This window comes from Helicoverpa armigera, chromosome 15 (genome assembly GCF_030705265.1).
Source record: "Helicoverpa armigera isolate CAAS_96S chromosome 15, ASM3070526v1, whole genome shotgun sequence".
NCBI lineage: Eukaryota > Metazoa > Arthropoda > Insecta > Lepidoptera > Noctuidae > Helicoverpa > Helicoverpa armigera.
Genome location: NC_087134.1, coordinates 10435781 through 10463720, shown reverse-complemented (window position 1 = coordinate 10463720; position 27940 = coordinate 10435781). Strand labels below are relative to the sequence as shown.

At 38.2% G+C, this 27940-nt stretch overlaps 5 protein-coding genes across 6 annotated transcripts; 1 reads left to right on the top strand and 4 right to left on the bottom strand.

Annotated features, from left to right (window-relative positions):
• Positions 1-235: 235 nt before the first annotated feature.
• Positions 236-2232, top strand: LOC110377905 (small ribosomal subunit protein uS4). The gene is made up of 4 exons (XM_021336951.3): positions 236-387; positions 909-1140; positions 1441-1627; positions 2029-2232. Exons 2-4 carry the CDS (start codon positions 918-920, stop codon positions 2201-2203), a joined length of 585 nt encoding a protein of 194 aa, XP_021192626.1. The 5' UTR covers positions 236-387; positions 909-917; the 3' UTR covers positions 2204-2232.
• Positions 2233-2884: 652 nt separating this feature from the next.
• Positions 2885-5468, bottom strand: LOC110377901 (pyroglutamyl-peptidase 1). Its single transcript, XM_021336948.3, has 3 exons — positions 5110-5468; positions 4488-4729; positions 2885-3703 (listed from the first exon to the last, which is right to left on the bottom strand). The coding sequence occupies exons 1-3, from the start codon at positions 5332-5334 to the stop codon at positions 3472-3474; spliced, it is 699 nt and encodes a 232-aa protein (XP_021192623.3). The 5' UTR covers positions 5335-5468; the 3' UTR covers positions 2885-3471.
• A 236-nt stretch (positions 5469-5704) lies between these two features.
• On the bottom strand, positions 5705-27853 carry LOC110377900 (uncharacterized). Of its 2 annotated transcripts, none has more exons than XM_064038152.1 (9): positions 27841-27853; positions 10033-10457; positions 9449-9550; positions 9254-9334; positions 8818-8961; positions 8643-8705; positions 7364-8152; positions 6936-7235; positions 5705-6724 (listed from the first exon to the last, which is right to left on the bottom strand). In XM_064038152.1, the coding sequence occupies exons 2-9, from the start codon at positions 10319-10321 to the stop codon at positions 5946-5948; spliced, it is 2547 nt and encodes an 848-aa protein (XP_063894222.1). In that variant the 5' UTR covers positions 10322-10457; positions 27841-27853; the 3' UTR covers positions 5705-5945. The 2 variants fall into 2 exon arrangements, with proteins under 2 accessions (XP_063894222.1, XP_063894223.1); XM_064038153.1 differs by having other exon boundaries at positions 9455-9550.
• Positions 11666-14443, bottom strand: LOC110377904 (pyroglutamyl-peptidase 1). The gene is made up of 3 exons (XM_064038154.1): positions 14167-14443; positions 13834-14063; positions 11666-13507 (listed from the first exon to the last, which is right to left on the bottom strand). Exons 1-3 carry the CDS (start codon positions 14368-14370, stop codon positions 13345-13347), a joined length of 597 nt encoding a protein of 198 aa, XP_063894224.1. The 5' UTR covers positions 14371-14443; the 3' UTR covers positions 11666-13344.
• Positions 17481-19360, bottom strand: LOC110377902 (pyroglutamyl-peptidase 1). The gene is made up of 3 exons (XM_021336949.3): positions 18926-19360; positions 18415-18662; positions 17481-18035 (listed from the first exon to the last, which is right to left on the bottom strand). Exons 1-3 carry the CDS (start codon positions 19157-19159, stop codon positions 17858-17860), a joined length of 660 nt encoding a protein of 219 aa, XP_021192624.3. The 5' UTR covers positions 19160-19360; the 3' UTR covers positions 17481-17857.
• Positions 27854-27940: the final 87 nt, after the last annotated feature.

Genomic DNA, 27940 nt, shown 5'->3' with positions numbered 1-27940 from the left:
TCGCTCCGTGAGTTCTTAGCCTAAAAGCACAAGCTGAACCAATTTCGGTACACAGAAGAGTAGCAAGTGGTCTTGGGTCTTGAGAAAGGACATTGGTCACTTTTTATGCGAGTGCGTATTTCCTCCTGGATGCGTGCGGAATCGCGGGGAACAGCTAGTTTTCTATAATAATATACGTACTTCATTTCATATCACATTGTTTGTATTATACAACAAAATTATCAAAAGGAGTAAGGAGTTATTAAGTTGCACATTTATTTTCTACCATAAAGTAAAAATAGTCTAGCAACTGGCAATAATTTTAGTTGACATTGACATAAAGTTGTACTGTAGTCTGTTCGTTCTTTTTGACAACTCTTTTTCGGCGAGCCGTGTTAGCGGAACAAGGTGATTATTTTAAAATATTGTTGTGTTATACTAGTATGTGAAATAAGTGTTTAAATATATCTGTTCTGTTATTTAATTAAGTACAGTGTAAAGACATTTGGCAAGTATTCATGGATTTATAAGATTCCAATGGATTTGTGTGAACTTAACCTAAAAATGCCTATAAGTAGATCATTTCGATTTCTCAATAATTCGTAATGAGTGGATATGTAGGCAATATAAACGCCGCGAATATTGATCTCCAAGTGCATTTACTCACACCTTGAGTAGGCACTTGCAAGGTTGTGGCGACAAACTTAAAAAAATATAATGTAGGTATCACTCGTGTACAACGTAGGATTTACTGCTACTCAATGAAGCGATGTTTTTGAGTATTCAATAAACCCGAATTATGTAAATAGATAGCGTTTAAATTATCCGGTATGGTATTTTTGATACCCACATGTTTAGCTTCACAAACATTGGTACTTTGTGTAAAATATCTCGTGTTCCCGTCCTAACTCTCACAACTACATTTCCAGCTCGCCAAGATGGTGAACAACCGAGTACCGTCGGTATTCTCGAAGACGTACGTGACGCCTCGCCGTCCGTTCGAGAAGGCGCGTCTCGACCAGGAGCTTAAGATCATCGGCGAGTATGGTCTGCGCAACAAGCGTGAAGTGTGGCGCGTCAAGTACACGCTCGCTCGCATCCGTAAGGCTGCCCGTGAGCTGCTGACCCTTGAGGAGAAGGACCCTAAGAGACTGTTCGAAGGTGAGCCATTGTGCATTTTACCAAGTGTTGATATCATGAGGCAGTAAATTCCCGCCGTTTTTAAGGAGAGCTCCTAGACTTGACAAAACTTTTGGCCATGACAACTGTGATAAGCATTCCATGTGGTTTAAGTTTTTGGTATAATGAATGGAAACTGTTTTGAATGATGAAAAAATCTGGCAACCTCTTATCTGAAGAAAACTGTTGATCACTAATTCTCTGAAAATATTCATTGATACCCTAATTTACAAATTAACTTCCTAGTACTTGGTATTTATAGAGCCTGTTAAATGTTTCCAGGTAACGCACTCCTGCGTCGTCTCGTCAGGATCGGAGTGTTGGATGAGAAACAGATGAAGCTCGATTACGTGCTCGGTCTGAAGATTGAGGACTTTTTGGAGCGCCGTCTGCAGACCCAGGTCTTCAAGGCTGGTCTTGCCAAGTCCATCCATCACGCCCGTATTCTCATCAGGCAAAGACACATCCGGTAAGACTGGTTTTTGTGACAAGATCCTAATTTTGATAAGTTTTTGAACTTTGTCTGGATGTATTCCAAACAGAAATAACATTAAAATCAAATGCAGGTGATCACGTGCGCGTGCGGCGATAGCTGCTCGGCTCTGAATTGTTTTCTAAAAGACCACTTGGCTCCCAACCCAGTTGGGGTCAATGTCTTGAAATGTTTATAAGCTCTATGTGAGCGTTACTCAGGTAAGGTATCAATGCAATTCTTACTGTTTTGTGTTGGCATAGAAGAGTGCCTCAAAGTTTCTAAGCTTGCTTTAGCAGCTGCAAGAACTCTAAAATCTAGAGAATATCTCAAAAACTTTAATTTTTTATCATTTTTCAATCTCTGGTATACTAATCACACCGCACATCTGTCCACAGCGTCCGCAAGCAAGTGGTGAACATTCCCTCGTTCATCGTGCGCCTGGACAGCGGCAAACACATCGACTTCTCTCTGAAGTCACCATTCGGCGGCGGCAGGCCCGGCCGTGTCAAGAGGAAGAACCTGCGCAAGGGACAGGGTGGCGGCGCCGCAGCCGACGAGGAGGAAGATTAGACCAAATAAATGACGTGTTTATAATCTAACTGATGCATTTTATTTCACTAAAATCACTTGTAACTTACAGTAGGTGACTAAATAATTACTGTCTTTGTAATTGAAGTAAAGCGCCGTGCTATTATGAGAAACAGTGGAGTGAACCTTGCAGATGTGAGCAACGGTCGAGCTCCACATCCAATGAATCTATAACTGAAAGTACAATAAATCTATTGCTTATTAGTTGATACCAAACAGCTAATTTCTATTTCATTTTTACCTGTTTAAGTTAGCGGAAGGGCCCGTGTTCACACTTGACTTTCCTCGTCGTCTCCGCCGGTGTCTCATCTGGTAGGGAAATCGTAAAACGTACGGTGTTAGGTGATACATATTGCACCTAGCCTTTACAACTCAGCTACAGCTACATAGAGAGGCATTGGGTTGCCCGGGTTACTGGGTTGAGGAGATCAGATAGGCAGTCGCTTCTTGTAAAGCACTGGTACTCGGCTGAATCGTTAGACTAAAAGCCAACCCCAACATGGTTGGGAAAAGACTCGGAGGATGATGCTACGTGAGAGAATTCACATGGCACGGCAACGGGTCCGATGACTTCACGGCAGTTGGGTCGTGACTGTGAATACCGTATGCACATGAACAAAAAGTCCTCACGGAGAAAGAACTCTAAAAATAATAAAACACTGGTTTATAACTTCATACAATTTACTTATTCAACAACTTCTCAATAGTGTACAATAAAATATTAGTCTTACTGGTATGGAATTAATTGGTTAAGTTACGTAGTTTTATGTAACGTACTTACATGTACCTAGGTACATTGTAAAAGTTGCAGTTATTGATTATTAAGTACTACCAATACTACAATATTCTTGTTTTTACATGGCTACAATCTGAATCATACTTACATAAATAAAGTGAACAATTAACTAATTAAATAATATTCTTTTACAATTCTATCTACATAATATGTAATAAGCAAAATGACTGACAAATGACAACTGCTAGAGAATAATGCATCATAATTACAATCAGTCATTTTTCAAGATTGTATAAATAGTAAGATATCCATAAAAGAAAATACAAATATCAATATAGACCTACTAACAGTATGTAGGTAGTTGCAATATTAAAACTTTGTTCTTACACTATGAGTATGTTCAAGATTGTCCCTTTAGTGGGAAAATTGATTACTGAACTGTCATACAATACACATAATACTCATACACACTATAATACACTACAATTAAATACTACATAATGCAAAGTAAATATTATAATTTATTACTATCACCACATTCTACCTTGGCATTCTTGAGCTTGTCGGCAAGCTCTTCACTTGTATCTCCCCTCTCATTGATCTGTTCCATGCAGAGATCCAGGATGCGCTCCAGGCCACTGGCTGTCTCCTCTGAGGAGTAGATGTCCATGACGGGCACGTGGACGAATAGGGTACGAGTGTTGTCAATGCTTAGAGATGTGTAGTAAATGTACTCACAGAGATACCTGGAATAAATAAATAAATTTTTAAAGTTGATGTTATAATTTTAATGCTAAGTTAAACATTTCTGTAATATGGAATACAAAGTATTTTGTGTCATTTTTTGTTTGGTGCAAAAATTAATATTGTTAATCTAATTGAATATTAAAATCAGAGAGTAACTTGATGATAAACTTCAAGCATATATATGAATGTTTATTTTTTTATATTGAATCTGTCCTATTTCAATTAACTTTTGTATGATAGAAGAGTGTATTATGAAAGGACTAATCAGGATAAATCCAACATGCAAAATAACAAACAGTAAATTATTGCAGAATACATGTACTATAGCATGTATTGTGCATACCTTTGATGTGAAATCATAGCATAAGGATAAGTTTGTTGCAAAATATAAATCAACTGTTAAGATAGAACTATTGTGCAATGTTTATCTTCAATTCTAGATAAATAACATCTTTTATCTAATCAGTTGCTGCAACATTCTTAGTTAAATGAACTTATGATCCATTGTCTGGTTTAAACAAAGAGTTTAAATCATAAACTTATGTATGTTGTAGAAAAAGTACATACATTATATCTATATGATAAATATTATTAGTTATGATAGTCATGCATTTGACCACAAGCTGACTGGATGGTAATTAGTGAATATTGAGAAAGAAATGGTGATTGTAGATTGATTTTGGGAAGCTGTATTATATTGGAGATCAAAATTTTAGCCACAGTAAATAATATTATCTATTGAGAAGTAAGCTATTTCACAGACAGATTTAAAGCTGATCTTACCTGCCAGCATCATAGGACACTTCAGCTCTATATCTTTCATCAGGAGCGTTGTCACCATTGAACTCCTTGCAGATTTGTTCCACATTCAACTTGGTATGCAACCTTATTGCTCCCTCAGCCAAGCAGGTGCTGTTCTCTGGGATTTTGTCAAAGTAATCCTTCTTCTGGTAGCCCTTCCTGTGTGCTTGGGATTCCAGTTGTAAGCACTTCCCTATGCTCGATACTCCCACATGAATCACCAACTAGGGAATTAGATATTAGAGTTTTTATTTATCTGAAAGTTCAAATAACTAGACTAGGTCTAGTCAGGCAGGGATTTTGTGCGAATAAACAAAACAAGACATGACTGCACACAACAACAAAAAAAAGCTGCAAATTCTTTACATATGGATTTATAATTCTGTTACCACGCGACTGCATTGGAAAATATTCTGTAATGATAGCTGTGTTTATGAATAAATAAATAACAAATGTTTTTACTTTTTACCAGCTTTGCATTTTATACAAATAATGAGAAAAATTATATAAATCAACAGAAATGGCCTCAGAAGGAATTTCTATCGAAGTTTTCCTACAAAAAAATTAAACAGAACTGGTTCCATGAAATAGCTAAATGCCTCACCTTAGGAGTGTGTGTCTGCCACAGCGCGGGCACGAACTCGTCCACGTTGTCGTAGGTGACCGGTAACTCTATCAGCACCAGCTCCACATTGTGCCTCTTCTCTATCTCATCCTTGTTCATGATCTTCACCGCCTCCCAGCTCGCATTCACCGGGTGGTTCAAATAAGGACCGAAGCCAGTCACCAGGACTATCGGTTTGAACAAAAAATCCAGGTCGTTGTTCATAGTGCTGAGTTTAATTCAGTTATTTAGTTAATCAAATAAATATTATTATTGTTTAGATAAATGAGTATTTCTTGTAAATAAACGAGTACAAGTTTTGACTGCAGCTTGTCACGCACTGATAGACAGTTTTGACATAATTGACAGATGTTATCAATGTGGTCAGCTGACTTTTCTTGCGGAATGTTGGTATTACGTGATCCTACTCGTTGATGTACTCGGAAAAGCGCGCCAAGTTCAATTTCAAATAAAACTGATAAAAATGCTTATTTTATGTTTATTGTCCGCAAATACGCAATGGTAAATGGTTGATTCTTGTACCTTATCTTATTATTTATTCTGATAAACATATTTGATGCTGTCAGCTTTGCTGAACGTAATCACATGCTCACGGTTGTTCTGCGAGCTGCCCGTAGCTGATGTTGGAACTCAACATCATTAGGGAACCAATTACGGTGTACTCTTCGAACTAAAAAACTGTTCAAGTTTAGTTCCCGAACAACATTACGCGGCCGTATTGCCCTGAGCAATCACTTTAGCGGAATCAACAGCAGTGGTTCCCATCTTCAAGGTGTTTTGTTTTGTGAAAGATCTTTCCTATATGTAGGATGACCCTATTCTATTCGAAGCAATTGCGGTGCTCTGCGGCGGCCGCGACCCTTCCGCACTCCCCCTCTCACCGGGCGTCCACCGCGGAGATCATGTTCAGCCGGATGCTCCGACCTGTGAGGAAGCTGAAGATCAGCAGCGGGGAGCAGCCGCGGGGAGTGTCCGACTTGGAGATCTTGTAAAGTTTTCAGACCAGGATCCTGAACCTGTTGAAATGCATTCTCCAAGCCGAGGAGTGTTGCGACCGCGGCGTCCTGTTCACTGTGCAGGCCGGGTGGTGCAGTACCCCCGGCTGTTCCGGGCGGAGCGTGGTCTGCGGCGCGAGGAGTCGCAGGACCAACTCGAACGCCTTGCTTATGGTCGGGAGGAGAGCGATGTGTATGCTTCCTGAATTTAATGTGATTAATAGATTTTTCCAAGACATCTTGATTTAAATATCGAGGGTAAAAAGATTCTACCCCAAATGTATACAATAATAATTGAGTTAATCCCAAGAAGCTCTTCAATGTCTCAATCCATCCTTCTAGAGACGGCACACGCACAATTACAGATATTCCATGTTGAAGTGCATGTTCGCTACTCGTGTCTGAAAACCCCATGATTTTAAGTTTTGATATAGCTTTTCGCCAAAAATCTGCATGTGGGGAATTTTTTTTCACTGCATTTCTTAATTTTCCTTTTAATCCCCCCGGCGCTCCACTGACGCTGTCGAAGAGATCACTGAAGAACAGGACTACTTCTGCTGTGGCCTCCATTGTCTCCAAGGAACAGTTGAGATCCTTATCTAAAAAATTAATAATGAAATACTATAGTATATTTATATGTCTTATTTTTAATCAACTCCAAAACATAGATATATACATGCAGGTCAACCTAATAAAAGCGTGTTAAAAAGGGGGAGGTTCTTTTTTCTGTTATAGTTTAGTATTTCATCCTAGTAGATTGTTGATTTTGCATGTTTTTGACACATAATGTAAGGAAGGAATGATACTTACAGAGAGAATGCGTGAACTCCAACATTGCGGCAGTTTCAGCACTCAACACTTGGGGAGCCGTCTTCACCTTCATTTTATTTATTTTTTGTGGATCAACATGTTCTGCCCTCAAGCCTGGTAATGCTCTTGTGTGCCCTGATCTGTTATCTAGATCATAAACATACATAATGTCTCTCCAACTTGCTCTCTTGTTATGGAATATAATATCGTTTTTAACAAAATTGTTCCTTATCCCATTTAATAAACGTGGAGGGTCAAAAAAGAAAAACAAATCAGATCCAGCTATGTGAATAGTATTATCTGCAATAAAATAAATTAAGCACTGATTAAACACATACAAAGAATTATGTTGCACATTTTATTTGTTACTTTAAATGATTTTTTATATAATTGCATAAATAGTGTGAGATGGAACTTTTAATACATACCTCCGTATCTATCTTCAGTACTTCTGAGTAGTGCAGTCTCTTCTTTTAATGCTTTAAATAACAACCGAAATGGTGGTCCGTGATTACACAGTACAGCAAGAGGAATTAGTCCTGAATCACGAAGGCGTGGAATAATTCCTTTTAAAATATTTTGTAAGTGTGCCGTTGATATTGCTCTGAATAAACAATAATATTTAATTCTCTGTGTCCATGTAGAGCATATTCCGCGTACCATGAAGACCAAAACATGTTTAGTCAGTCCCTGCTTTCGTTCCTCTGCTATCTTTACAATTCCTTTGCTTTTCCTTACACTGTATCGTGAGGTGATAGGAACTTCGTCAAATACCAATGTACAGAGTCTTTTCTTTATATCCCACTCTTGGGTTACTTCCTTAAGGTGATCGAAGGTCTTATTATTTACGTCACACTCTTTGGGTTTACGGCTGGCGAGCCTGACAAGTGTCCTCCTATTGGGTAAGGCAAACATATTTTCCAACAGTTTATAAGATTTTGGACTCTGCTTCCATAAGGTGAGGGCAAATAATTTTTCATTTTCAGAGAATCTTCTCGCCATTTTTTTCTTTGTAGCAAGTCTTAGTTGCATTAACAGAAAGGTTTTGGCTCTGTCGCCAAGTTTTTCAAACTCGCTTATGAGCTTGGTATCTCTGATGAGATTCTGTGCACTTTGCAGTCTTTGACTGCTCGTGTCACCTGCACTCTCTTTTGCTAGATTTATGGATTCTTTGATATATTTGAGAGTTTTGCTTGTCATTTTTGTCTTTAGTTTGCCTAAAAATATATAGAAAATGGTTAAAATTGATATAAAACGATGTCAATATACATACACGTAATAAAAACCGACCAAGTGCGAGTCGGACTCGCGCACGAAGGGTTCCGTACCATTATTTATAAAACATTCCATAATTTCAATATTAATAGATAACAATATTAGAATATTCCAAGCATCTACCTTGTTGCCGTTATCAATATCGAGCAAAAAATCACGTTTGTTGTATGGGAGCCCCCCAAAATAGTTACTCTATTCTAGTTTTCAGTATTTGTTGTTAAATCACCAACTGAAATACATCATCTGTGAAAATTTCAACCCTCTAACTATCAGTACGGTTTATGAGGTAAGATGGACGGACAATCGCACAGAGAAGCGAAAACAATAGGGTCCTGTTTAACCCTTTGGGTATGGAACCCTAAAAATGATGGCCCCATTTTAGCCTTTGGGTATGGAACTCTAAAGAGTAGCTAACATTAGCGTACTTCTCACCTGTTTGGACTAGACCTGCTGATTCAGACATATTTTCAGACTCAGCACTCGAACTGACGGCGTCTGAAACATTGACGTGTGTCAGAAATACATACTTGTATGCTAAAACTAAGGCAATGATAAATGCACACAATTATTAAATAGTAAAACATTTTGTTTTATCTGTTTTACTAACCTTTAACTGGCAATTTTATAAAAGATATTTGGCGGGTTAGAGGTGGCATTGAGGGGTGAGGTGTTTCTGGGGGCGGGGTTGGCGGGGGCGGTGATGCTGGGGGCGGCGTTGACGTGGACGACGACTGATGATCTTGAGTGGAAACTGTAATGAATAGTAAACTAAAACCTTATGTATATGTTTGTGTTTGACAGAATAGAAATTATTTTTATGAATATTTTCGTTAAATACTATAACATCCAAATTATTCTGCTGTTTTTCAGCATACAAACATTTTCAAAGATTTAAACTAATGTATTATTGTAATAAGAAGAAACATAATATGCAAATTATGTTTGACCATTGACAGAAAATTGTTTTAACATTTGAAAACATAAATAATTAATTTTAGTCTCTTGTAAATATGCCATGATAATTAAATTAACAACATACTAACCTTTAATCTGATTTATAATAGGAACTGTAGTTTGACTTGTAGACGGTAGTGAATTTGTATTGTTATCCTTATGAACATCAGCTGCAATAAAAATACAAACATTATATACAATGTTCAAAACATACAAAATTATATAATAAAATTATTATATCACATACATTTACAAGGTTATATCTAAAAAGCTAACCGACTTACACACACCTTGTTTGCCCGCATCAATGTCCTGAGCTGGTTGAGTCTGATTGTCATCCTTACTTCTGACCCGAAAGTAGTCATGCTCGTTTTCCACACTCCCCCCTGGAAATTCAGAGAAATTTATTGAAATAATTATGAATATGGATGGATGCAGGTCGCTTCCAACAGGTATCTGTGGAGATCAAAGGGGGAGGCCTATGTTCAGCAGTGGACATCCTATGGCTGAGATGATGATGATGATGATGATGAATTATGAATAGATCCATTTGTAAGATAACTGGCTAGTAACATTCTTAGCATTGTCAAGTGTTCTTAAAAAAAAGTTAAGGCATAGTCAGTGATTTCATGAAGTCAGCCACAGCTGCACTACTGGCTTGTATGTATTTACTTACATGAACACGTTTTGGATCGAAGCAGTGCAGTCACTATCAGATATATCGATATCTATGTATAGTTGCAGCTTTTTCGCTAAACTTATAGTCATAGATTATTGACATAGACATTTGACTGGCTACATTCTATTCGAGTACGGGAAGTAATTCCCTTTGAGGCTAATCCTAGTAAAACTAGCTGGATGAACTTACCCTTGATAATAAATGGAACACCGTGCAAGATCTCTGACGGCGTGAACAGACTGGGACAGGAATAACGTATCCTGACGCCACATCGATCAAATTGCGTTTTATCAAAATGCTTCTCACAAACGCGTTTGCCTTTTAACTGGGTTTTAGCGAGTCCTTCTAAAGCAGGATTTTTAGGAATTAGGACTTTCAACCACAAGCTCCTTAACTTATCGTTCTCGGGGAAGCAAAAGAGTCTGTGAGTGGTACTTTTGGAATCGCAACCACCAACACAACACTTTAACACTACCATGATGGATGACCAACACAAAAGTAACTAGCAATATTGCACTGTACGACCGGGGTAGTATCGCTTCAGAATCTCAGCACAAACAAGAATGGGAGAGGAGAGCTCTGTTTTCCCGGCAATTCACCCACCACTCGAATCACTCGAATCAAAACAAATAATAGTCAAATCAAAGAGTAGATAGAGTAATATGTCAGTGACCATAGAGTATAGCAATAGACACAATGATTTTTTTTGTATGGCATCTCGCATTTCAGCCTAGGGATCGCCCGTAAACCGATGAACCGAACTTTTCCCAGAATTTAAGGCCTCGAGCCAGCTGATAAAAACTTATGAACTTAGGCGATTATCACACTGCCCCGCATGATGCAGCGTAGTGCGTGGATGCGTTTTTTTCCGTTGTATGGAAATATCTCCGTTTGTATGGAAAACACGCATAGTCTAACACACTGAAAATGCATCCACGCGCGTTCATGCGGATCACGCACATACATGCGGAGAAACACGCACCCCCGCGCGTAGGTGCGGGGAGAGACGCAAGGTATGGCACACTGAATCCCGCAGTGACGCGCGTGATTTTGAATGGGCGTGACGTGTATATTTGAAAATGGAACTCGATGAGAGCCGCTGTGCGTGAATTTACAAAATGCACCTACGCGCGTGAGTGCGTGAAAAACCCGCACGATGATGCAGATCTGCACTCCCGCAGGAACGCGCGTAGGTGCGTCGACACGCAAGATGCAGCGTGATGCGGGGCAGTGTGAAGATCACCTAAGTGACTGTCCTTAGGGCACTCCTTGTTCGGTACGGACCTCGGCTTATAGCATCGCTTGAGGTCCTCCTCTAGGGACAGGCAACATCATAGTGCGAAATAATTATTAAAAAGAAATAAAGTTTAACTCGGGACATTCAACTTGCTACACATTCAAGGTGGCAAGGTTGGGGAAGGATAACGCATTAAACTGATATTAAACATATAACCTGTGGATTGCGAACCAATAAAGGAAAAAACTATTATGAATAAAGTTCAGTATATTTTATTTCCTACAGACCTTTACAGACTAAAATAATCAGCACACTTAACATAACATACAGTACATAAATCAGGGGCCCGATTCTCCTAATTTTACTTAAGCGCCCTTCGATTGACGTTCGACTCGATTCGACTGATATCCAATCCCGACTCGATTACGATTGAAGCGTATGTGGCATTCCGCTATTTTTTCTTTGAAATAAACGTTTTTATCCTTTTCTGTCATTCAATAATGAATCATTTTGTCTGCAAATGATTTACGATTGCAAAAGATTGTACAGCAAACTACCGTATAGACCAAAATCACCAAAATATCAGACCAATCGCAGACCAATCAAATGTCAATCGAATACGATTGGTCTTTTATTAGTAGCAGAATGCCCGATATGGTTAAAACTGCTATTGCGGTTATATTGCGATTCGATTTCTATTCGATTTTGACATTATTAACTTAGGAGAATCGGGCCCCTGAAATCCAATCCCATTAGTGCCTAAATGCTTTATCAAATATGTAGTTCATTCACAACGAGTTGTGGGCGTAAGTTACCTACGTTTGTTTAACCATCTACTTAACACTTGACAGAAACATTGTGATAAGAATAGTTCTAATTGATTTGTAAGGATGGCACTTGCTTGAGTGATTCTTTTTCAGTAAGGCAACAACTTTTGCTTGGGTTTTGTGTAGGACTCAAGGTTTTCTATAATGTGTGTTATATATCATAGATGTATTACAAGATTAACTTCGATTGATATTTTTTAATATGGGTAATAGGTGTATGGATTCATACTCAAGTGTTTTTTATTCAGTTAAATTATATTTTAATATGAAAAATGCAGAAATATTATGCAATTTTACTAAACTAAAAGAAATGTGACATCAAAGAAATGTGAAATTTTGATGACATCACAACCCAAAGTAATCCACAAAAGTATGTTTCCATAAAAGATCTACGCTCGTCGGAAAGATATCAAGAAAATTCATTGGAGCGCGTAGTGGGGTTTCCAAGTTAAAAGCTTTGAATGAAAAAATAAGATTACTCTTACCTATTTCTTGGCGGCCAAATAAATGTCCTAAGGCTTTTTTGGGTCTCAAAATAATCTGGCGTGTAATTGGTCGATCAATAAACGTTTTAATTGTACCCCACTATGGTGCTCTAAAGTTTTTAGTTAAGTCTTTATGGTGGCCAAATGCAATGCTTAGGTAGATGATTTCATTGTCCAAAATTGTTTGACCTTTGCCGATTTTTAAATGTTACGTATTAAATACTTAAGGAGTAAAGGGTAACAAGTTTCTAATAGAGGTTATCTAATGTTGTTTTTAATGATGGGCAGTTAAAATAATCGAGCTTTTTTCTTAACAAGGTGCGTTGTCAGACATACATTAAGCAGAATCAATTAGTCTGATTGGTTGATCTTTACAATATCGTATGTTTCATTTGTTTAAGTATCTAAGCATTAAATAGCACGAAATTTATTTTGTTAAACTTTCCTTATGTGTCTTCCAAAATCAAAGTTTTTATTCAGGCTCAAACGTAGGTATGTGTCTAATAAAGTACAATTTAGAAGATTATTGAACCTCCCACTGTCACATAAAGATGTAGGACAGATTTTTTGCCTCTTTTACAATGACTCATACTAAACGTTTGATTTAATCTTTTAACCCTTATTATTTTTCATTTGCGGCTTCTTACGTTTTACTCACGTCTGCTACAGTTGTGAGAGCGTCAACCATCCTATAGGTATGTATTACTTACACAATAATATAATTTATAGCTAGTCTCATGCACTGCGTTTGGACATAAGTCACAATACCTTCAAAATCTCGGTAGGTACCTATCATCGGCATTGGTTTTTAATTTAATATACATAACAATACGTGTTACCACATCACATCAATCAAATAGGTAAATAAACACACGTCTGAAACTTCACGAATGTGAAGTCAGCTTTAGTTGCGCAGAAGAATTTTAAAAGAAAATTATGCCTATAAGTAGTTCTACTCGTCTCTGAGCTGTTTCAGACATATTTCCAAGATTCGTTCCAACCCGTGGGCAATTTTTTCAACTTCTAGCCCCTTGTATGGAATGTGCACAAATAAGGTTCGTGCACAAGGAGATGACACGTACAGAGACGCGTAGTATGTATACTCGCAGACGTACCTGAAACAAATTACTTCACGTTAAAACCCAACACATTTAACAATTAGTAACGTGGCCAGAAATTGCCCGGCACCGATATGCGAACGCTGCCGATGTGATGCGGGCAGCGGGTGGTCAGTTAACTATAGCTTAGTATTCTGTAATCTGTGCTACTATCGTTTCACCGATAACCTCTTTTTTAATTTAACTGGCTAAAAAAGAGAGTTATCGAATAACCTATATATCTACCTATCTACTATGGAAAATAACCACAGCTTACGTGAAATAGAAAACTGCAACGTTTGACTTTGTAAATAATACTTATAAAATTGTGAAACATTACATACTTGCCAGCATCACACGAGGGCTTCGCCTGCAGGCCGTCAGCCGGCGGCGCGCTGTTGAACTCCTCGCAAACCAGGTCCACGTCCAGCGAGGTGCTGAGGACATGCGGCCCGTCGCACCAGTGCATCCCCGGACAGTCCCCCGTCGTGTCCTCGGCCTGGTAGCCAAGCTTACATGCCTGCTTCTCCAGCAAGAACTCGGAAACGTCCCTCACACCAACGTGAATAGTTAGCTGAAAATAATATGGATTGGGATTACAATTCGAAAAGTCTAATCGGTGGTATATGACACTGGTTTGTAAAAAAAAAATTGTAAGTTGTTAGTAAACTACTCACGTGAGGATCATGTTTGCGCCAGAGCTTTGGTACAGAGCCATCAACATTTTTGTAGACCACCTCTATTTTTTCGGTGAACAGTTTTATATCATATTTAGCCTCAATTTCGTGCTTATTTAAATAATTCACACCGTCCCAACTCAGGTTATTGTCCACGTTTTCGAAGGGGCCAAAGCCTGTGATTAAAACTCTTTTGGTAGTCATTTTATCGCTAACTCAGGGAACGTCCAATACTTTCTGAGCGAAGACAGAGACTGCATTTTTGCAGTGATAACCCCAGGTATTTAATTTATACAATTGACGCCAATTATTGTTTTGAATGAAACGTTGTTTTTATGAAATGTTTCCTCGTAAGCTTCGTTAGCTCATAATATTGAACTTTTACACAAGTGATAATTGTTACCTAAGTGTGTAAATAGAAATTCCATGTACGTTAGTAAGAGGATAATAGTTGTTTTGATGCCTCGTTGGTCTAGTGGTCGCAAACGCGGCTGCTGTGCTCGAGGTCTCGGGTTCGATTCCCGGGTCGGGCTGAAATCCCTTTGTGGGTTTTCTTAAGCTCGCAAAGCAGCCCGCAGTCTGGAAGTTGGTGATTGATTCACCCGTGCATCGGAGAGCACGTAAATGTCGGTCCTGCGCCTGATCTCTTTCCGGTCGTGTCGGATTGCCGTCCTATCGGGTTATGAGAGTGAAGGAATAGGGAGTGCACGTGTGTCAGCGCAAATGCTCGTGCACTATAAAAGTCCTGCGCAGCTGGCTGATCTCCTTAAATGAGAACAGCCGCCGTGGCCGAAATCGGCCGTGGATGCCATTATTATTATTATAATAGTTGTTTATATGATGTAGTATAATAATATTTACCCTGATCTACTTACTCTCCGATATATTCGACTGTAGGAATTTGTAACTTCGTATACTTACTGGCAGATTCTAAAGGACTGTTACGACTTTGATTGATCAAAATAAGATGAACATCAGACATTTACAAAAACTCGCTGCGAACACCGCAAACACAGATTTTCTAAAACAGGAGGTGTTTTTTGTGTATCATGCTAGGTACTTGATTTCTTGAAGACGAAACCCCTGGACGAACCTTGAAATTATTTTTTACTACTTGCAGCTTCAACTTCTTCCAGCGTGTGAGTAAATAACGCTAGTTAATTTTCCAAACATTTCATGTCATGGATTTCCAAGTAGCGCTTAATGCCATAATCTACAACCATTTTTTTTCCCGCGTAAAGTGTGCGTTCAAACCGTGGCAACATCCTCCACCTGTTATCGTGGCGTGGGCTGGGGAAATTCCCTGTTTGTCATTTACTTTAACAGGGGAATTCAATAATAATCATAGTACTACGATACAATGATACTTTGATTAGCAACGGAAGGAGAGTGTTTATTGACGCGTTTTATTTACGTTGTAATACTATAAAAACTATTGTTCTTCTGGTTTAGTAGCAGGTACAGTCGGTCGGTCATAAATGATTATATCGTTAACTAGTAAAAGTGACAATGACAAATAATCAAATAATTATGATACATATTATTTTTATTTTAAGCTTTTTGTTTTCTTCTGTGGAAATTCTTTAGCCACGCTAAGCTTAGGGACCCCAAATATTTTTTTTATAAATATGGGGCCCTACCAAGGCACGCTGTACCTACTTCTGTTCGACGCGTTCGGTATTTTTGTCTTCGATAGATATGCGTTCGCCTTGAGTATATTGGAAACCATTGGCTAACGGTGAAGAAACACATCGTGAGGATTCCAATCTAATGCCAATCCAACTCGAGCTAGTGAGATCTTTGTAAGGAGTGCATTTTTAAAATGAATCATGACACTAATGAAAGACAGAAAGGTAACAAATTAAACAGGTATTTTATTTTTATTCCATAAAGTCAAAAAAGTTGAATTAAAAACTATCTATTTTATTAAAAATCTTACAACTAAATAAAAATCGTCCCCAACGCTGTCGACTGGGAGTGTGTCCAAAAGACTCGCAGCCAGTCGCAGCATCACCTCGTTGGATCGCTGTGTGAAACGACTAGGCGCGTACCTAATGATGATGCATTGTAGGTGTTTTAGTAAAATAATAGGTTATCAACATTCACTGTTAACTTGCTCAGTAGTACCTAATCTCAAATTAAATTACCTAAGTAGTTACGTTATTTATTTATTAAACTTATTACTTTTTACTTTTTACACATTGGCGGACGCCTCAGGCGTTTTCTAACAGTATGACTTTTTTGTGTGGTCTAAAAATAGCAGTGACACATACCTAGTGAGATCAGAATACCTAGACACAGTGGCGGCCCTAGGGGTGTGCGAACTGTGCCCTCGCACAGGGCCTCGCGCTTGGGGGGGCCTCGCGCTACAACCCACCATCCGTAACTGGCTCTCGATCCAGTTACGGATTCTTTTATTTTTGCTTAATTCCGACTTTAATTTGAGAGTCCTTAAACAAACAATTTAAAAAAATTCGCGCTCGCTACGCTCGCGGCTGTTCACTTGACAGTACCTTTCCTTCTAAATTGATTAGAGTACTTTTATGTCCCAAAACTCAAAAAAAATTCGCGCTCGCTACGCTCGCGACTTCCCCTTGCACTATTGTTTATTATTATACAACTTTAGGTGCTTGGGTGACCCAAACCTCAAAAATTTTTGCGCTCGCTACGCTCACGGGTGCTTTACTTTCCGCTTGCTTTATTTTTTTTCATCCTTTTTTAGCCAAACCTAGAACGTAGCGCCGCTCTAAGTCCTTTTATTTACAAGAAAATAACTCATAGTTTCACCTGGGCGCTACATGAGCTAGAGACGGCCCTGAATCAGTTTTACGAAGAGCTGAATATTATCTCGGTGCTGAAATATACATATATTAGAAAATAATTTAACTGAAATTTATCCCACTACTGAAATAGTCTTCGAGAATTCAAATAATAATATCGAAAAAGCAGTTTTTCCAGGCTTAAAATTATTAAAACATGTTTAAGGAATTCGATGACACAAGATCGACTTTCAGCCCTTGCTATTCTTTCGATCGAAAATGAAGTTGCTCATTCATTTGATTATTCTGCTTTAATTTAAGATTTTAGTCTTAAGAAAAGTCGCAAGCATCAGATCATTGTAGTATTTGTTAATTTTGTAATTCTTTAAATATAAACTGTAGTAAAAATAAAATTGTATTAATTTGTTTAACTTGTCCATTTCTCCTCAAACATGACGTTTAGCTAAATCAAAACACCAGCTTACTCTCGCAACACATACTTTTCACGTGGGACGAAGGGCCTCGCATAGACCTGCTGCACATAGCCTCGCAATGGCTAGGGCCGCCGCTGCCTAGACATGAAAATATTAATTTCAAGTATTTCTAAGTATGTAATTTAATTCTATATTTAGTATCAAACTAAGCTATATTTTTCGGTAGGTTACAGATAACAATTAATATAATTAAACTGTGATAAAAAATTTGAAGTTGTGAACACTTAAGAAGATCTTATACAAAACTAGCTTCTGTCAGGCAGCGGTTTCACGCGCATCCCGTGGGAACTACTTCCCTTACCGGGATAAAAAGTAGCCTATAGCCTTCCTCGATAAATGGGCGATCTAACACTGAAAGAATTTTTCAAATCGGACCAGTAGTTCCTGAGATTAGCGCGTTCAAACATACAAACAAACAAACTCTTCAGCTTTATAATATTAGTATAGATTAAAATAGGAATAGTCATTACGAGTATACAGCTGTTTAACACATAATTTTAAAATGCTTTCTAAGCCGTTAGCGATTTCATCGTAGCTGTACTTGGTAGATGGCACATGGACGAACAGAGCGGGACCCAAGCAGAGAGACTTGTAGTAAATATACTCGCACAGATATCTGAAAACAAACCACATTCAAATCAATATTAAGCTTCTGCGAGCCTGACACGTTACTCTCTCCAACTAACTCTTTGGTGTCATGGAATAAAATGCGTCTATACCTACTACGCTGTCACGTACATATCAATGAGCCATAGCCATGTTAATAATGATGGTATAAACACGTGTTTACCTACTGCGTATGAAGAAGTTACAGTGAAGTTTTACCGCTGTCAGCCAGTAGGTAAATAAACTGCTCAATAATTCGGTACCCCTATGCATTTTAAAACAATAAATTACCCTTGTGTTACCCTTGTGTATCCATGGGTACAGCAGTTCTTTTTTTATGCACTAAGCCTATAAATTAATTATATACTCCAAAAATAAATAATGCGTACCTGCCAGCATCATTTGATGGAACAGCCTCTAACTCGGTTCCGCAGAACATATGGTTAAACTCCTTGCATATGCTGTGCACGTCCAGACTTGTTGTCATGTAATCTCGCAGACGCTGGTAGCTCACATCGGGAACAGGTCTCTCCTTAGCTTCGTCATCGAGATATTCCACTGTCCCAGGCTTATTAGCTTTAGATTCCAAGTAAAAACATTCGGGAGGTGTGTCTGCTACTCCAACGTGCATGGCAAACTGCAATGAGTAATTTCAATTTCAATGAGCACAATTTAATTAAGGTCTATTGAGAGTATTGAGATTCTCAACTATGGAGATATTCAAGTAATATCCAATTGACACATTATTAAATTTGCAGATTTGAGCCCTCTGGCTACGATTTCGAGTCCCATAGAGCGAACGGAACAGAAACTTACAAATTGCAAGGACATCGTACAATGAAGACAATTTCACTTTCGCATTATGACAATTATATTATAAAGTGATATAAGTATACTCACATGCGGTTGGAATTTGCGATACAACTCCGGTATCAGCCGATCCACTTCCTTGTAACGCACTGCAATTTCGCTTGTACACAAAGTTATGTCAGCTCCGAGCCTGCTCTCGTTCATTTTTCGCACTCCTTCCCAACTTGCATTTTCTTTATAAGGGTGAAAAGGCCCAAATCCTGTGACTAAAACTTTTTTTTGACTTATTTCGTACGTATTTGTGAAAATAGTTTTCCCAAACATTGTAGAGAGTTTACCGCTTATTGCGGGCTTTCAAACTCGTTTGAGTGTTTATTCCTTAAAGCTAATGCTTTTAAATTAATTTGAGGTGACGCAAGTAGGTAATTCTCTGAATTCGGTTTGTTGCACTCACTCATAGATATTGTAACAGGATAACTAAAGGTTATATTTATAAAGCGGGTTGCAGACCAAGTGCTAGTAAGTTTGTTTAGCTTAGCTTGCATAGCTTGGGTACATAGCTATTCATTACTCTGTATTTAGTTTGCATAGTTTGTCTGCACACGATTATCAAAAACTGCGTCAGGTATACGAGATAAGCCAAATTAACATAGCTTAACTCTTGGTCTGCAACGCGCATATCACTGCGTCAAGAAAAACATACGTAGAAGTACCTTTTCTCAAAAAGTTTCTTCGTTCAAAGAGTTTGTTTATGGCAGATGTATGAAACACGTCACTACTAACAACAACTGATTTAATAAGTATAGAAACTCATTACACAATAGCAGACGTGGATGGTTGTTGGCTAGAGTTCCCTTTGGCAACGGGAGTGCAAATATAGCTGCTATTGTCTGGCGCACTTTGGGACTTTGGCTTTACGCGTCCTCGGTTCGTTGGCGGCTTTGTAAAATCTTCTATAATCTTTAAAATGATTTCAGCCCGACCCAGCTATACGAGTCTGTACATCATAGATGCTAACATTGTAGATGTTCACAGATGTCGCATCGAATCAGGGACCCTGTACATGGCAGTTGCGACCACCACTACCCATATATCCTATGCCTATAGCGCAGTAACCGATCATAAGAGTAGCTACTGCTGAAGAATTTTTTTTTTGCTGTTAAACTCCAACCCTGAAAATACAGACCATGTTTTGATAATTCCCAACTTAATTTTAAAAATATGAAGTTTCACTTGTATACCCATAAATATTGTCACGGTGAACGATTTGATAGGTCTGTACCCATTACGCAATTAATTAAGTTAATTTAAAATAACCCGCAGTGTGTGACGCATGAAGTATTTATTGCGTCTTTTAATTAAATACTTAGTTAGGTAGTACCTACCTACAGGTACCTGGTCTGGTAGGTAAGTAGGTACATTAGCTTTTATACACAGATTACCAAAGTAGTACATCTACACGGGGTAATATAATAAGGATGGAGGATGGAAGTGAAATCAATTTATTTAATTAAATTAAACTAAATAAGTTTCATTGTCCATTCCAAAAGTAGCTTTCTAGAGAAGAACGGATCGACAAGAAACTCCATGGTTAGGTACTCCAAATATTCGGATATTACTGATTCGATTTGAAAAATTCTTTCACTGTTGGAAAGCTATATTAGACTATGCCCGAGTAACACGAAGTAGTATATAGTCACGTCCCTGAGGAACGAAGAAGTTCCCTGGGCTTTCGTCGTACCTTTTACAATACGGGATTATACATATAATTCTAAACAATAATGAAGAAACATAGACGTCAAGGCATGGCATCTACCTAAGTAATGTAATTTCCATTTAAGGCTCGAGCAGACCGGATGCGTATGCGTAGACGTAAGCGTAGTCACGCGCGTAGTTACGGCGTAACCATGAGTTGTAATGACGACGACGTGCACGTCTACGTTACGCAAGCGGTGTGGCCTGTCTCATACATTTGCATACATTACAACTCATGGTTACGCCGTAACTACGCGCGTGACTACGCTTACGTCTACGCATACGCATCCGGTCTGCTGGAGCCTTAAATCATTCATTTCAATACTGCTTCATTACCTACATTTCATGTTCCATGACTAATAATTTACACCTTTTTACCGAAATTGACAGTATGTATGGACGTACATACTCATACCTATCTGAAGAATTTATAACTAACTAGCTGTTGCCCGCGACTTCGTACGCGGATCCTGTCCCTTATGCCAGCGACTACCCATACAACCATTTTTGGTCGCAGATATGATAAAGATGTAACAAGTCGCAATAGTTTCGTAACAGGTACGACACAACGTGACTGTGTAGGGATTAGCTTTTATGTGTTGTAACGGTTCAGTAAAAATGTGACGGAAACTAGATTCAGTAACTTTGTGTGGTCGCTGTGTCGATACTTTACAGCTTAATTTGTAACCACACATTTTAGAAACTTTGCGTTTGGTTTGTAACCAGTGAGCAATGTTGACACAATTGTGTTGTAACTGGGTAGTAACATGGTGTAGTCGATGTTCCAGAACCCTTTAACACATTTAAAACATGACGAGAGCCAGTTATTCTCAAACTGTCTGTTTTCTGCCGTTACCAACAATGGTTGGTAACGGCAGAAAACAGAAAATTTCATTAAATGTAATGAAATTTAAAATGAGTAAACAACCAAAAACCTTATACGTAAATTCCGATGGACTTCAACTTTTTACAGAAGAGTTAAAGAAATAAGTACCAAGTCCCAAAATATCTCTGGTCCCTAATTGTACTCGTACACAAGTTTTTCTTTATTATAATAATATTTTTTTCATGATGTTGCATTGTTGGTAGGGCAAATTGACGGATACCCATTTTAATGAACTTAAAACTTATTCTTTTCTAGGCCATTTACAGGAAAACAGTACGGAATTTAGTGGAGGGGCTTAGTGGTATCGTCCCTAGTGCCAAAGTTTCAACTTTCGAGCTCCAAATCGCAGTTTTTTCTTTTTCTCGGCCAAAACAAGACGTCTTCGTCTTTAACCCAAGTACTCGGCACAAGCGATATTAATTCTGATGAACAATGCAAAAAGGCATGTTAACTTGATAAAAACTTTGGAAAACACTGTAACCAAATATTAAGAGAAACCATCTTAAAAATCTAGTAATTTTGTAACAATTTACCGTAACATGTCGACACATTATCGTAACTTTGTGACTAGTTGCGACGAGCATATTTTTCATAACAAACATCAAAAATGTTTTTTCATAGTTCATTATTTACCAATTTAATGAGTAAATCTTGCTAAAATAATTTGTATTAGGATTAAAATATTTGATATTGTATTTAAATGGAAGCTATTGAGCACTCGATGTGCATCATTTTATATTTTTATTTTATTTAACAAAAGTTTTTCTTTCGCCAGAATTATTAAAACATGATATTACGGTGGCGCGTTGGAAATATCAACATATTCAAAGAAATTACACAGTAAACTTTTTTTCCCAATAAGATTTGAGCATTATAAACCATATTAATTAATGAAAACTAAAACTTTGTTTACTTCATTATCATTATCATACTTCAACCATCATTTTGGGATTTCTTGTATTTGGTATTATTCGTCGTGTCACTCACGCACGAGCCAACGAAATTGATCGAACGAATGAATGATTGAATGATTAGTGAGATCTCTGGTTAAAATATGGTAACAATGTTACGACACGGCGACGTAAATTAGAAACCAAATGTTACTTGTTTATTGTGTCGAGATCTTCCCCATTTTTAGTTGCAGCGACGGCGCTAACACGGAACGTCGACGAGATTATGTTTCGAGATAGATCAGTGTCGACACTAAGTGTCGAAACGGTTACGTTATGTTCGCAAAAATGGTTATATGGGTACGGGGTCAGCAAAATCAAAGATCTAAATAGTCTGATATTGAATTTTAAGGGACCGAAGAGAAACGTTCTATATACTTTTTTTTTGTACTTTAACAGCAAAAGCACAGCAGACTAAACAAAACGCTGAGAACTGAACCGCAATAGACGTGACCATAGGGATAAAAGTAGTGATTCTAATTAGTCCGCATTTGTGTGTGGCAAAAATATTACACAAGTATTATTACGTAAAAAAACATTAAATAGATGACAAAGTCGTGGTGACTTAGTGGAAGTTGTGGTGGTTTAGTGGGTAGAGAACCAATCTCTCAAGTATGAGCGTGCGTCTTTGATTCCAGGTCTGGCAAGTGCCTGCCAATGCAACTTTTCTAAGTTCATATGTACTTTCTACGTATATTTTGGATACCAATGACCGTCATTTGGAGGGGATGTTAAACTGTAGGTTCCGGCTGTCATTGAACATTCTTGGCATTCTATAGTCCCGAGGTCTGGAAGAGACATACAATATAATAATGAGATATAACGCAACAAAGTCAGAGAGTGGGGGCTCGTGACGCCACGTCTAGGTATGTAAAATTTGTACTAAGCAGTGAATTCAAGCGTTGTTGTATCTTTGTTATTATTTGTTTGTGAGAGAGAGAAAAGAAAAATACGTGTCTAAAAGACGGACTAATTACTTTTTTGATTCACCATACCTATTTCATAACATTCATTTCTATACATTTCAAGTGTAGTATTGCTCCTGAAGTTCCACATCAGGTGTTCCAGATTTTCGATGTTTATACGTCAACTAGCTGTTGCCGGCGACTTCGTCTGCGTGGGCAATTTGGAATTGTCAAAATACTACTTATGCCGTAGCGTAGGTGTATTCTTTTAGGTAACAGTATAATTAGGATTACCACTTAGCAGCAGCACAGGTTGATCAATCAAGGTGGTGTCGACGATTTGTGACTATTTATCTAAACAAAAGAAGTAAAGTTTGTGACGTTGTGGACATCTCTGGATCTAGTCAACCGATTTGGAAAATTATTACGTAATTCTCACAGAAAAAAAAGGCCTGACAAAGTTGTCATTTGTACATTTTCTGCAGCAGCTGCGACAAATCAGGAGCCAGAAAGTCTGTCAAACAGTTTTACTTATCATGGATAACGCGGTGTCTAGTTCACTGGGTTGAAGAGATCAGATAGGCACTCCAAGTAAACATTGGTACTCAAAAAGATTCGGTTTGACTGGAAGCCAACACCCACACAATTGAGGAATATCTGGGTGGATGATGACTGAGTCATCAGGCAAGCGCATAGTTTCACTACTTGTATTTCGGGGATTTTCTGTGCATGTTATGTTGGAATTCCACCGAAATGTTTGCATTAGTTCACGATCAGGTAAAGTATACGTCCGAGAGAGTAAGTCCAATTCGTGTGTTGGCACTTGAAGCCTGCAGTTCTTCCAAGATTTTCAAAATGTACGCTCGCAATTTGTCATTTCTTGATGGAGCCCGCAGATCAGAAGAAACATAAGTGCTGTGTATACTGTGCGTCACTACTGCACAACGGTAAAATTTCGTCTTTATAAATAGCACAAACGTTCGCTCTCTTGCGGAGGACGTTTCGTCACACGTAGGTAAACAGGACAACAGTATATTATCATCGAACCGCTTTCAAAGATCTGATGAGCGAACAGACCAGAACTGACTTGATCGCCTCGAGAAAATCAGAGCTCTATGAAGCGATCATTCGCTTTGGTTCCTACTGTTATTGTGGTTTCTGAAAATGTATTCAATTAACCAACGATGAATATAATTCTTAGCCGGCCGACTCTTTTGACTTCTCGAAAATCATAACGTTGGTTTTTGTGCAATGCACAAACTGAAATTCGATATATTCAATATTCACACATTCGATATTGTCACTTCTACTGAATTGATATTAAAAGGTTTGACAACGGGCTATAGAAGCGTAGTTAAACTAACTGAAACAATTTTAGTGATCCTTCAATAAAGTTAGAGAAGCGGGCGTGCATGATGAACGTTAAGAGTTGGTAAATACGTGATGAAGATGACCTAATTCATTACTATTCTAATTTGTTCAGTAGACTGCATATCAGTGGTAACTGTCATGCACCTTAACTCAATAGTTATAAGTACGATTTTCCTATAAAACTGTTACCACTGACCTGAAGTTGACTGTACCACAAAACTCAAGTGAAGGTGGAGAAAAGGATTACCAAGCTCCCAAAGGCCTGGGCATTTGCAACACGTTGCAAGGCATCCTGGAAAGTTACGTAATTCTCAGCCATCAGTTTGAGCAGCGTGAGGGAGTGTCAGGCTTTGGCCCTAGTGGGCCTCACAGGGGTTTGCTGAATCTCCTTGAGGGGCGCGTGAAATAACGGGTCTTCCAGAAGCCGGAAGCAGGAAGGTCGATGACCCACTCAAAACTAATCGCTCACGCCTACGGTGGCCGGGAGTCGTCTCTCGACATCCGGCTTTCGTGGTGTCTTACCGCAGTGGCTGGGATGAGAGTTGGGAATTTTCAGTCGCTCCGCCGCCTCATTCTTTGTCATGCCATTTCTTCTCGCTCCAGATCATGGTTTAAACCGGGGTCGGGTGCGATAGGTCGCACAGTCCGCACAGTGGTGACACCCGGGCGCCACCTCCATGAGATCAGAGTTGGGAATGGATGTTTGCAAAAAGGAATAGAACATTTAGCGAAAACACGTTTGATAGTAATTCTGTCTTTGTAACTGAATAATATAAATGATATAAACGTGTGACTGTTCGTAATTGTGAACGGTGTATTTGTGATATAATTCTTAGCTCGATGACTTGTGATCAGAAGTTGAAAGCAAGTATGTCTTTGGCCTGCGACGCGTAATTTTTACGTTTTCAGAACGAACGAACTCTTGTCTTCTGTTGACAAGATGTCTGTTGACGTATTGTGACAGGTACCTAGTTATTCCCATTGATGTTAATTTTAGAAGTGACACAATGTTTTCGGTCGTATTTTGCCTACATTCTTCATTACTCAAAAAGTATATTAAAACCAGGAACTTACTTTTAAGGATGTTTGAATATTAATTTCATTGTTTTTTTTTTATTATAATAAAAAAATCTTAGACTCGCAATGCACTTTCAGTGTGATGCATGTTTGTTATTGGATGAAATGAATGGATATTCATGTTTATGAGAGGTATAGCTTATATTATGTCAGAACAACATATGTAGACTTTTTAAGAATGTGGGGAAGTTCATAATTTCTCCGGGACGTGGGTGCCGCTACCCATGGGAACTACTGCCCGCACCGGGATAAAATATACCCTATGTTACTCGCAGATAATGTAGCTTTCTAATGGTGAAAGAATTATAAAAATGTCCCTGATGATGCGCTGATACTTCTTGTAGTGATTTTATAGTAGCGAAATACACACGTTGTCATATAATTTTAAGAACATACCATGACAAAGTGAAGTCTGTTTTCATTGATATTTTACCTACTACCAGTTTTATGGCACATCTGTTTCTGCATGATTTTCTTCATCTATAATTTTAGGATATCATTTCTTTAAATTCAGTTTTTTGCTCAAGTTACTTATAAAAGCGTCATTTTCTATGTAAAGATTGATAATAGGCCGATAAACTTACAAAGTTCAACATTCAAATATGTGTCATTATTGCACCCGCTGTTGCAGAAACGTTAACAGAAATTATCGTTCATTGCTCATCCCCCGTAGGTGATAGCGTGATAATATATATCCTATATGTTGAACCGGCCCCCAGGTAATATTCATGCAAAATTTGATTTAAATCTATGCAGTACTTTTCGAGTTCAGTGAGACCAAACATACAGACAAACAGACATACAGACAAACAGACAAACAGACAAACAGACAAAAATTCTAAAAACTATATATTTGGGTTCAGAATCGATAATAGATCACCCCCCAAGTATTCTTTTAAAAAAATATTCAATGTACAGTTTTGACTTTCCTATCATTTTATTATATGTATAGATAGAGAGTGCATCAGATTGAACCACTTTTGCTAAAACGTCATATCTTCATCTAAATATATAAAACTCAAAGGTGACTGACTGACATAGTGATCTATCAACGCACAGCTGAAACCACTGGACGGATCGGGCTGAAATTTGGCATGGAGGTAGATGTTATGACGTAGGCATCCGCTAAGAAAGGATTTTGATCAATTCTACCCCCAAGGGGATAAAATAGGGGATGAAAGTTTGTATGAAACTTTGTCAATTTTAAACCGATCGGACTGAGACTTTGCATGCATAAAGCTACTATGGCGTAGGCAACCCTTAAGAAAGGATTTTGATAAATTCCATCCCTAAGGGGATAAAATAGGGGATGAAAGTTTGTATACATCTTCTTAGATTTGTACACGCTAATCTTCCGAACTACTGAACGGATTTCAATGATTTTTTCTTTGTTGTATCAGTATTAAGCCTGGTCAACATATAGGCTATAATTTATCTTCGAAACTTGAAGACCTGATGCAGAACTCCTACAGACCAACAAAACTATTAGAGATACAAAAATGGTGCCACGGCAAAAATTGTTTCATGTGATGAGCATTTTCAGCTGAGATAATAAATTTTAAGATCTGGAACACCTGATGTGGAACCCCAAGAGCCCAGCTTCTCTATACCATATACAGGTATGACGTTTTAGCAAAAGTTGTTCAATTTGATAAGCACTTTCTATTGACTTACACAAATTGAAGATCTAAAACACCTGATGTGGAACTCCAGGGCCCAGCTAGACTATAGCTTAAAGAGGTATGACGTTTTAGCAAAAGTTGTTCAATCTGATAAGCACTCTCTGTTGACTTATAAAAATTGAACCACACCTACACCTGATGTGGAACTCCAGGAGCCCAGCTAGATTATAGCATATGAAGATATGACGTTTTAGCAAAAGTGGTTCAATCTGATGCACTCTCTATTGACGTATAAACATCGAAAATCTGGAACACCTGATGTGGAACTTCAGGAGCAATACTACACTTGAAATGTATAGAAATGAATGTTATGAAATAGGTATGGTGAATCAAAAGTAATTAGTCCGTCTTTAGACACGTATTTTTCTTTCTCTCTCACAAACAAATAATAACAAAGATACAACAACGCTTGAATTCACTGCTTAGTACAAATTTTACATACCTAGACGTGGCGTCACGAGCCCCCACTCTGACTTTGT